General features: G+C 45.8%; 1 protein-coding gene across 1 annotated transcript; it reads left to right on the top strand.

Moving 5' to 3' along the window:
* Nucleotides 1-6,375: 6,375 nt before the first annotated feature.
* On the top strand, nucleotides 6,376-9,043 carry Crnn (cornulin). Its single transcript, XM_050129357.1, has 2 exons — nucleotides 6,376-6,513; nucleotides 7,598-9,043. Exons 1-2 carry the CDS (start codon nucleotides 6,376-6,378, stop codon nucleotides 9,041-9,043), a joined length of 1,584 nt encoding a protein of 527 aa, XP_049985314.1.
* The last annotated feature ends 2,071 nt before the right edge of the window (nucleotides 9,044-11,114 follow it).

Genomic DNA, 11,114 nt, shown 5'->3' with positions numbered 1-11,114 from the left:
TATATATATATACATATAAATATATATTTGTCAAAAATAAACTATTATTTTCAAAGTTCTCAGTATTCAGCACCCTACCCTACTCTCATCAAATAAGAACTGTGTTTTCAAGCTCCTAGAATAACCTCCACTTAGTCTCTGCACAGCCCTGGTGCTCCTTTGTTTCTCAGGACACTGTCATTAGCCATCACCTCTAATCCCAGATACTTCTGTGGGAGGGATAGGTTAATGTGTTAATGTGTTGGTTAATGGAAAAGGAAATAGATAAATGCTGACCGGCCTTACTGAAGAACAACACCATCAGGTTTATAGAATTCAAACCAGCACAATCCAGTCCACCCTGGTTCAGATCTGCCTTAGAGATTACCCCAGTTTGGTCCCAGGATGCACTTTTGACCTCAGACACAGAAGTGCACTACTCTATCCCCGTGAATAAAGATATGGAGGCCAGTAGCTCTAGTGAGGGGGAAACCTGGAGACCAGCGTGGGTGGATGATGTATCACCCAGTCTTCATGTACTGGTGACACTTCCCTGAAAACATGGACAGGACCTCCCTTTCAAGTTGTCATGCTTACCACAGATCTTGTTTGCTCTCCGAAGGAGGCAGACTGTGAAAGAAAGCTGACAGACAGTTAAAGACGGTGCTGGAACAGTAAAACCAAAGCTGTAAATATGCACCAGCAAGAGTGTTGTGAGCAGAGAAATCTCATCTGATTGGGACAATCTGGAAACACAGGACAGAGGAAGCAGTGACAGTTACATGGGAAGGTTTCTGTGTGTAGATGATAGAAAAGAAACATTAAAACAGAAAGGCTTGCAGGAGGTCAAGTGTGATGGGAAATGACAGGTCCATACTTTTGACTACCGACTAGGGTAAGAGCAAGAACACAGTGGGAAATATATCTGTTCCCATTACCCGTGAGTCAGCAAACCCTTGGTACAACCAGGACACTAGAGTTTGGAGAAGGATTCTCAAGAAACAGGAAAAGGAAGCTCCCCTTATCCCCATTATCTCTGGCCATATATTTTCTTCTTTTTCCAATGGGAAAGAGATTCGGAATTTCTAGTTTGCTTTCTCTATGAAAACTGAGAGCTTCAGACTCCTGGACATGGCAGATTACAGCTCTTCTGACCAAACTAAGGATGCTGAAGACACTGTCCACATGCTCTGCCTGGGTCACAGTGACAAACAACATGGCCAGCACTTCTGTCAGTCAGGGATTAGACTCAGGAGTGACATAGCCCAAGTCACTAGACTCTTGTCAACAGGGTTACCAGGCATCTACCTAATCTTCCAGGCATTTCCAGGGCTGACTGGGAGCTGCTCACTGGGTTTCCAGGTCTTCCTTACAGGGATCTTTAGGGAGATAAGGATTCAGTTGGTGAGAGGATCAGGGAGGCTCAGAACTGTTGACTTTTATTTTGTTTCTGTTCCAAGTACCACGTCTCTGTCACCTTTCAGTTAGGGTGTGTTAGCAACAAATATCATCAAATTTCTCTCATACAAGCTGGTTCTGAAAACAGCCCTCTACTCTGCAGAAATGTTTTACTCTTTTTCCAAGGTGAAGAAAAGAATCATGAATGTTCTGGATTTAGACATAAACCAACTTTTGCTCCAAAGGAAATAGTTTATTTTTAAACATGACCATAATGTGATAGCACCAATCAGAGTGCCTTGGGCAGCATGCTCCATCATGGAAGTTATATGAACATTTTACAGGCAGAGAACAAAAGGTAGTTACAAATCACACTTGCTGGACATACTGATGGAGCACCACTCAGGTTGGTGACCGCAAGTCAGGGAAATCTCTGCTATAAGTATTGAATGTGATCTGATGACATCCTTATCTTCTGAGTCGATATAAGCTAGACATGTCAAGCTTAGCAATATATTCCAAGTTTAATCTACAAGTCAAGATGGCGTTAATTCAGACACACAGGTGGAGGATAAATGGCCATTAAAGTATTAAAGGTAGCCCAAGGTCATTTTGGCTCTCACTGTATTCTAACTCTGCAATCATGGAGTTAATAATTGGTCAGTCTTTAGAATATCTTCAAAATGTGAGTGTTTTTCAGCAAATTCAATTACCATTGTCTGTTTCTTTGGGGTACAGCATAAAGGAACACCCTCTAACCACCCCCACTTCACCACTGTGCGTTCCTCAATGCGTTCCAGCAGACTTTCAGGAAGGGATGGATTTTTGGCTGCTGCTATGATGACAGAAACTCAGGCCACGCGAGAATCTTCATTGTGAGAAGTCAGCTGCCACTCAGCCCAAGAGAAGCCCTGGTGTGTGTTCACACACCGGGTGATCTGACGGGTGATGCAGATGACACTGCATTGGAGAGACTGACTTAACAAATGATGCTGAGTCCACCAAGCTGTCTACAATGGCCTCCTGTGTGTGTGTGTGTGTGTGTGTGTATGTGCGTGTGTGTGCATGTGTGTGTATGTGTGTGTATGCATGTGTGTGTGCATGTGTGTATGTGTGTACGCATGTGTGTGCATGTGTGTATGTGTGTATGAATGTGTGTGTATGTGTGTATGCATGTGTGCATGTGTACGCGTGTGTGTGCATGTGTGTGCCTACATGTGCGTGGGGGGGTAGGTGCGCGTGGGTGTGCCTGTGTGTGCACATGTGTGCACGTGAGCGTGCCAGTGTGAGCACATACACAGACACAGTTGACCATTAGATTCCTCTTGTGGCCCTGAGACAGAGACGAGGAAATAGGGCTGGAGAGAACCCAGAGGAGGGTGTCACTACCGTGAAAGCTCAGCGACCCTCCCAGGCCAAACTCACTGACACTTTCACCTTAGATATTGCTCTGAAGTGTGTAGCAAATGGGTTTGAACAAATCAGTTAGAAGAAGGATTCTTTCCTTTGGTCTTGCCTCTCCTAGCCATAGATCCACTAGGTTCCTACTGTTTAGTGGAAAGACCGGGCATGATCATGTACAGTCTTTTCTCTCTCCAGCTGTAAAATGCTGCCTTTTCAACAGAAAGTGGGTTTTGTTGTTGTTTGAATAAAACTTGAAACCACCAAGAATATCACAAGAAAACTCATAAAATCAATTCACCTGGACTAAAAGGATGTCACAGAGACTGAACCGACCACCAGGGAGCCTGCATGGGACTGACCTAGGCCCTTCACATATATGTTACAGTTATGTAGCTTGGTCTTCTTGTGGGACTCCTAACAATGTAAGTAGGGCTTTCTCTGACTCTTTTGCTGTCTTTTGGGACACCATTTTCCATACTGGGTTGCCCTGTCCAGCCTTAATATAAGGGGAGGTGTTTAGTCTTACTGCTTGATATGCCATGCTTTGTCAATATTCCGTGGGAGGTTTGTCCTTTTCTGAATAAAACAGAGGAGTTGTGGAAGGTGTAGAATGGAGGTAGGGGAGGGGCTGGGAAGAGAGGAGGGAGGGGAAACTGCTGTTGGGATGTAAAATAAATAATAAATAAATAAATAAATAAATAGAAACTGAGACCGCATCTGGCATGTGTGGGGTGAGGATAGCTCAATCGATAAAGTATTTAAATGAAAAAGCACAGGACCTGAGCTCAACCTCCAGAATCCAGAATAGAAAACTTTGGGTATGATGGTGCATACTTACAACCCCAGTAACTTCCCCAGAACTGGGGAAGTGGAGAGACGCAGACTCCTGGAGCTTGCTGGCCAGCCAGCCTAGACTAATGGGCAAGTTCCAGGCCAGTGAGAGACTCTGCCTCAGAAAAAAAGCATGTGGAGTGTGGAAAGTACCTGAGGAACAACATCTAAGGTTTACCTCTAGTCTTCATGCATGTGTACATACATGCATGCAGATACATGCAGGTACACACTCATAAACTAGACAATCCCAAAACAAGAACTTAGAACATGTCTAAGTAACAGCAGTAGTAACAGAAAGCGAAAGGAAATAAAAAAAAAACCTTTGAAAAGAATAATCTTCACTAAGCAGATATGTTCTTGAATAAAGAAACAAGATTTCTATGACTCTGAGGGCTCCTAGAGATGCATAGTCTCCCACAGGATCTCAGGCCTGTGTAAAGCACTGCTGAGCCTATCTCATTGGAAGAAGCCTCCTAGTCCTAAGAAGATAGACACAACAAGAGACAGCTCCAACCTTGGTGGAAAGGGCCTGTAATTAAACAGACGCAGCCTTGGGTCAGAAGGTGAGCTGGAGAAGAAGGGAGGTGGGGCTGGGCTGGGCTAAGCCTAGGATGAATCAAGCCTTCTTGTAGGGTGGAGACATCCTGTCTAAAATACATATGAGTGCCATTAAAGCCTCTATAAAAGGTTCTTGTCCCACTGACAAGTCCTCCACACACTGCTTAACAGAAACTTGTCCCATCCTGCCTGGGCACTAGGTAAGTTCCCCCCAGAAGAACTTCTTGCTCATTCTCAGTGTCTTGGCAGGCTGAGCTCATGAATCCAGGGCAGTCAGATCTGAGCTGGCAGGTCTCCGTGCATAGCTGGAGGCAGGAAGGGCCCCCGCAGAGTCTTGGCAGGCTGAAGCCAGAGCACCTGGGAAAAGGTGTGCTTCTGAGGCAATCCGCTTTCTCCTCTCCTGGTGCTAGCCTGCAGCTCTCCTCATTGGATGGTGTGGGCAGCAGCAGTGGAGCCGCCCACCACCCACACACCTTCCTGGATCAGTATAACTCCCCCCCCCATAAGATTCTGGAAGGTTCTTTGCAATTCAGAGACCCTAGAATCAGAATAATTTTGTTTCTGCCAACCCAGACAATAAATCCATTGTCTTATTGAGGCAGGGACTAATTTGAGCTTCTTTCCTGACTCTAAGTTTATACATAGGCAAGATGAATTTGTAGAATTTATTCTAACGATCTGAATCATCACTAAAAGGACATTTTGTTCTTTTCAGTGTTTATAGGCTGGTGATCAGAGACTGTAATTGTCTTTTAAAACATGGGATGTGGGCATCCACTGTGTTAAGGGAGAAACTTGAACTTTTATGCCCTGAGGCAGAGAGACGGAAGGGTCTAAGCTAAGGACTCCTGGGTCAGTTGTCCCTGCACAACTCACCTGGGATCTAGACTTCTCAGTCCTCCAACCACACTCATTTGCTTTTTCTTGAACTACGCCTCCTTCCTTGCCTTGCCTCACTCCTTGCTTCTCCACCTACGCCATCCTTTCCCCACAGTCCTCCTCTTCATCTCCAAGGTCCCTTCCCCGCCTTCCCAGAAGCTGCAAGCTTCCATCTCCCCTTGTACTTCAACCCTATCATCTTTAGCACCTCCCCAAGTCTTCTGTTTAACACATCTATGTCTCTTCCCCATTCAGCCACACCCATCTCCACCTTCACCCATCTAGTGGAAATGGATGCTTTTGCCTTTGACTGGGACCCATTCATCACAAGTCCTTTAGACTTGATGGAGCATGCATGTATCTTTTATAGAGGCTGACTTCTCTGACAGGTTCCAGGACTGAGGGCAGAGAGCAAATGCAGACCATCTTGGCACCGGAAAGGTACCCCCTAGCCCTAGTATTCCCAAGAGGTGCATCTCACCTTCTTCCCAAGTAGCTTCTCTGGGGAAGTCAAGAACACAGGGAATCCCCTTGGAGATTCCGGGGAGCTTCAAGTCAAAAGAGGGGCTAACCACCTTTTCACGTTCCCAGTAGGACACTACTACCTAGAAACAGGCAAAAAGAAATCCATCCAAAGGTTTTTGCTGAAGAACTAATTGCATATGGGTTAAAAGAAAATAATGAATGTGTGGCCTTCACAAATCTATCTGCTCTGAGCCCTTTTGCCCGACTATGAAAATGCTAGTGATAGCGAGGGTCATCAGCTGTTACACAGGAAAATGCTTTGTGAGCAGTTCAGTGTCTATGGCTGTACACAAATTATATATGTGTATATGTATGTAATAACAATGATGATGATACTTAATAGCTACCACTTAGCAGAAAACCAGGCATCAGCAGGGTGTCTTTTATGCATTATCTTCTAAAGCCTTTATGATAATTCTCTGAAGTAAGTGCTAAGTATCTCCTTCACTCAGTGAATAAACTGAGGCTCGGAATAGTGAAGATCTTGGTCCAGTTCACGTCAGGTAGGTGGTGAAGCCTGGCATTAAATGTTGGTTCAGAAACTTCCTTCCAAGTCCTGGGGTTTCCTTCTTCCCACCACAAAGTCCATTTTTAGCAAAAGATGAAGGAAAGTAGGGAAACCTCAAATGCAGCTGAAGACACAAAGAAAGGAGTGAGCCACTGAGTACTGTGAGGAAACAGCAGGGGATGAGCTGACTATGGCGCCCAAACAGGGACTTTTCATATCTTTCAGTTAGTTGCACAGACTATAGCACCCATGACGGGATTTTTTTTTATATCTTCCAGCTAGTTGCACAGATGCCTCAGTTGCTGCAAAACATTCATGGGATCATCGAAGCCTTCGGGTGCTATGCCAGGTCAGAGGGCGGCTGCAAAGTGCTCACGCGGGGGGAGCTGAAGAGGCTCCTGGAACATGAGTTTGCTGATGTCATAGTGGTATGATATGTGGGGATTAGAGGGAGAAACATTCTAGGGACAGTCAGTGTGTGTTTACCTGTAAGGGCTTTTACCTGGGGGTGTAAAGAGCAAGCAGCCAAATTTGAGCCTGCTAGCTCTGTTGGCAGCTGTGCAGGCCAACACAAAAGACACGGAGGGAAAGAGGTCACACAGGCGACACCTCCACATCCTTAGGGAAAGGGCAGATTCTTGGATCCAATTCTCTCTTTAAATTGAGTTTAATTTCAAGACAAGGTAAGGAGACTCCCCCAGGCAAGAACAGACTCTTCAAATGGCCTCGAGGGGAAATTAGTCGTTGCATTCTGGCACCTCTCAAACCCGACCCAGGAACATTTCCTGCACGGGTCTGAAACCTGATTGCTTATTAGCATCTGTTAAGACACTGCTCTTGCCTAGCACAAAGCTGCTTCAAAACATTAGCTCACTAGTGGGGTCAAAAATGGGATTTTGGAGCACTAGTTCTGAACAACTGTAGGTGCAGGGACTCCAAAAGAACAACCCCACCCAGGAAACCAGAACCAGAGCCCTAATACACATTTCTGCTTTCTGTTAACATCTAAAGTAGAGGGAATAATGAAGTCCTTAGGTACAAAGACCAGCACACAAGGATGGTGCCTACATGGTTAGAGCATCCTGTTGTTCTGATAGGATGCCCCATCACGGGAGTTCTCTGGATTCCCGTGGGGCCAGGCTCCTGCTGTGTTTCAGGTAGGGTTGGTTCCAGGGGCCAAGTGGCAAGGGCAGCCACAAGGAGCCAGGAGCCCAGACAGCTGCATACAAGCACACACATTCCCTCTCCAATGCATCTTTACCCAGTTGAGCATCCTGCAGATCTGAAATCGAGGATGTATAAAACAAAAGGTGTGCCCTGTCCTTGAGTAAGAGAGATGATACAGCAGAAGACACAAATAACAGAACACCACACTGTGATGCTGTAGGCGGCGCTGGGGTCCGAGAGTCCCCAGTCTGCAGTGCGGCGAGGGAGCCTAGAAGCAGAGTGCAATGGATCTGACCGAGTTCTCCGTAGAGGAGCAATGCTGACTTGGCCTCCTTTCTCCCCCAGAACCCCCATGATCCCTCGACTGTGGATGAAGTCCTGCGCCTGCTGGATGAAGATAACACAGGGGCTGTGGAGTTCAAGGAATTCCTGGTCTTAGTGTTCAAAGTTGCTCGGGCCTGCTTTAAGACACTGAGTGAGAGTCCTAGGGGTGCCTGCGTGTCTGACAGATCTGAAAGCTGCTATCCTGGATCCGGGAAAGAGCTTGAGCAAGGCCAGAGAGGTAGCACTGGAGTGGGAAGATATGGAGCAGGGCGGCATTGTGAGGACAGCAGCCATGGACAGAGGGACCAGGGGTCTGAAGAACAGGTCAGGGTGGGGACACACACCCAGAATCAGGACAGCTACCCTGCACAGACCAGCAGTCACGGCAGGGAGGCTGAGTCTCAGAGACGGGAGATGATTGTAAACCAGCAAACACAAGTAACACGACAGGTGGAGCAGACCCCGAAGACAGAAGACAAGAGTTGGACCAGAGAGAGGAGGTCAGAGCAGCAGTCACAGGTTAGCCAGCAGACAGAGGAGACCACAGTTGGAACCACAACTCAGACCCAAGAAGGTGCCTTCCAGACACAGGGATTCAACTATGGCCAGGACAGAGGGACTAGCAGCCATAGCCAAGACAGGATCCAGGAAGACCAAGATGCTACACAACACTACCAGACACAGGCAGAGTCTCATACCCAGATACACACTCAGACGGTAGAACAGGGCTGTAGGCAGCAGACAAGAGGTGGCAGCGTCCAAACACAGGGATCCATCTATGACCAGAACAGAGAGACTGAGATTCACAGTCAAGGTAGAAACCAAGCAGGCCAGGCTGCTAAAGACCACCACCAGGGACAGTCATCCACTCAGACACACACCCAGATGAGGGAACAAGGCAGGAGCCAGCAGGAAGGAAACAGCCACATCCAAACACACCGGTCCATGCATGACCAAAACAGAATGACTGAGATCTATGGACAAGACAGCAGTCATACAGGACAGGTAGGGACAGGACACTTCCAGACACAGGTAGGATCATATTCTCAGACTTTGGAGCATGATGGGAACCAGTCTGAACGACAGATAAGGGCTCCAGAAAAGAGACGGATCCAGATACAGTCAGGTATGGGGCAAGGCTGGACACCAGTAAGCAACCATGAGACAGAAGAGCCAGTGCTCGGAGGCCAGGTCCAGACCCAGACAAGCACTGTGAGAGGAAGACAAGATGGGAGGAGCAGCCACCCGGGCCCAAAGGGAGGGCAGGGGGAGCGCGCACCCACTGTCATTAGAGATGAATGGGTCAATGACCACACAAGGGAAATAGTGATCCGAAGCCAGGATCCAGGTAGCCAGCATGCTCCTGCTTCTTCAGCTCAGGGCCAGGACACAGCACAGATACAGGGGGAGAAGAAAGGAGTCACAGCCAAGGGACTATATTCCTATTTGAAGACAGACCAGCCATGACTTTTCCTGACTCCAGTGCCCAGTACCAAAAGACAGCTGGCAGGAGACTAGCCTACCCTGCTCTGCCCCACCCTGCAACATTGATGGAAAGCCATGATTCTTCTCATTTGGTTCTTTCTCAGTGATCATTTCTACAGGGTGCTTTCTTGTCTAAACTCCCTTCTCTTGCTTGCTTTGCTGTGTACTGTCAGAAACAGGAAGACATGGAAGAGGTCATCTCTTTGCACTGAGTGCCCCCCAGCTCTCAGGGGTTTTCAGAGATGTTTTATCTCTTCTGTCTGTCCATTGCCATTCAAATGTATCAATAAAAGCTTAAACACTGACTTCTGTATTCTATTCAAATAATTTCTACTGATGCAACCAACTGCAGACTTTAGAGTTCTGATGTTGACTTGAACATCATCCCATCACTGAGGAGCAATGAGCTGAGAAAACTAATGATCCTGAGAGTTAGAAAGAGCTGAACAGGAGAGAGCATGTTTTATACTTGGCGGATGCTTTCTGGGACATCCCTCAAAGGACAACTAAGATATATACATGGGTAAAATGACTGTTATTCATTTCCTCTAATTCTAGAATGTTAAGACTCTTATTACCATGCAAGGTCACAGAGGACAGTGACTTGATACAAGAAGACCCTCAGAGGCTGTGCTGGGAAGTGAAGTAGGCATACATTACCAGGGGCTTAGCCTGGAGTGAGAGGCCCTGAGTTTCACCTATTATTTAAACTAGAGATTGAGTAGGCACTAGGTAAGAAGGAATAGAGAGTATATTGTAACAATGATGACAGACCAAATGGCTGAACATTCTGCAACACCAATAAACAGTTCAGAAATAAAGTAAGTAAAACAGAAATTCAAAGAACAATGTTACTTATGCATGCCACATGTTTCTATAAACATGAAACAAAATAAGAAGAAAGGAAAAGCCTGGTACAATTTATAATGATGTAAAGAGCTTGTCTCTCCACTGAAAGAACAATTTTTCATAATAAATTTATCTGACAAAAAGAAATAAGAAAGACAGAATAAGAGCTAGAGGGAAGAAAGGGCTTAGATAATAATCCTTTAAATGGGTGAGTTAGTAATTATCAGGAAAATACAGATTTTAACAAAATTTTAAAAGCAAAGGTCAAGATCCCAGATTAGGTCATAAAACAAGAAAGGCCAAGAAGTACCAAGAAGGGCATTCTGGCTCCTTTTTCACGATGCCTCCAAGACAGAGCTGTATCAAAATGAAGCTGAATATTTCCTTCCTAGCCACTGGCTATCAGAAACTCACTGAAGCGGATGATGAATGCAAACTTCAAACTTTCTACAGGAAGTGTATGGCCACAGAAATAGCTTCTGATGCTCCGGGTGATGAGTGAAAGGGTTATGTGGTCTAAATCAAGGCTGGAGATGAAAGCAAGGTCTTCCCATGAAGGAAGGTGTCTTGAACACAGCAGAATGTTCCTGCTGTTGACTGAGGAGCATGCTTGTTACAGACTAAAGAGAAATGGGTAGAGAAAGCGAAATCTGCTTGCGGATGCATTGTGAGTGGCAATCTGAACAAAAAGGGGGAATATTCCTGGCCTGACAAATACCACTGTGCCTCAGTTATTGGGACCCAAAAGAGCTAGTAGAATCCTTAACTTTTCTAGTCTCTCTACAGAAGATAATAACCACCTTAATTACCAAACAATCTTAACCACCAAAAGCCCTTAAACAAAGAATGTAAGAAGCCCAAAGCATGCCCAGTCCAGCTTCTTGTGAATCCACGTGTCCTGCAGCACAAATACCATGTCTTGCTCTGAAGAAACAACACACTAAGAAAAATAGAAAGGAGGCAGAGAATAATGCCAGGAACAGATTTCCAAGTGACGTCAGCTGCCCTCATTGAGAGCTTCTACTTTTGAGTCCAGTCAAAATGTAGGAATCTTTTGGAGAAACAAGCGAATGACCAGATCTTAAAGACAAGAGGACTGAAAAGTGCAGAATGAAAATACACTTTTTAGTATTTATGCGTTTGATAATTGCCAACTCTAACAAAGTAGAGACTATAGGAGAGAGGAGAAAACAATGAAAGACAG

Source organism: Alexandromys fortis, unplaced genomic scaffold (assembly GCF_014885135.2).
Source record: "Alexandromys fortis isolate MF-2015 unplaced genomic scaffold, M_Fortis_MF-2015_v1.1 scaffold_299, whole genome shotgun sequence".
Taxonomy (NCBI): Eukaryota; Metazoa; Chordata; class Mammalia; order Rodentia; family Cricetidae; genus Alexandromys; species Alexandromys fortis.
The sequence above is the reverse complement of the archived record's forward strand: the minus strand, read 5'-3'. Positions and strand labels throughout refer to the sequence as shown.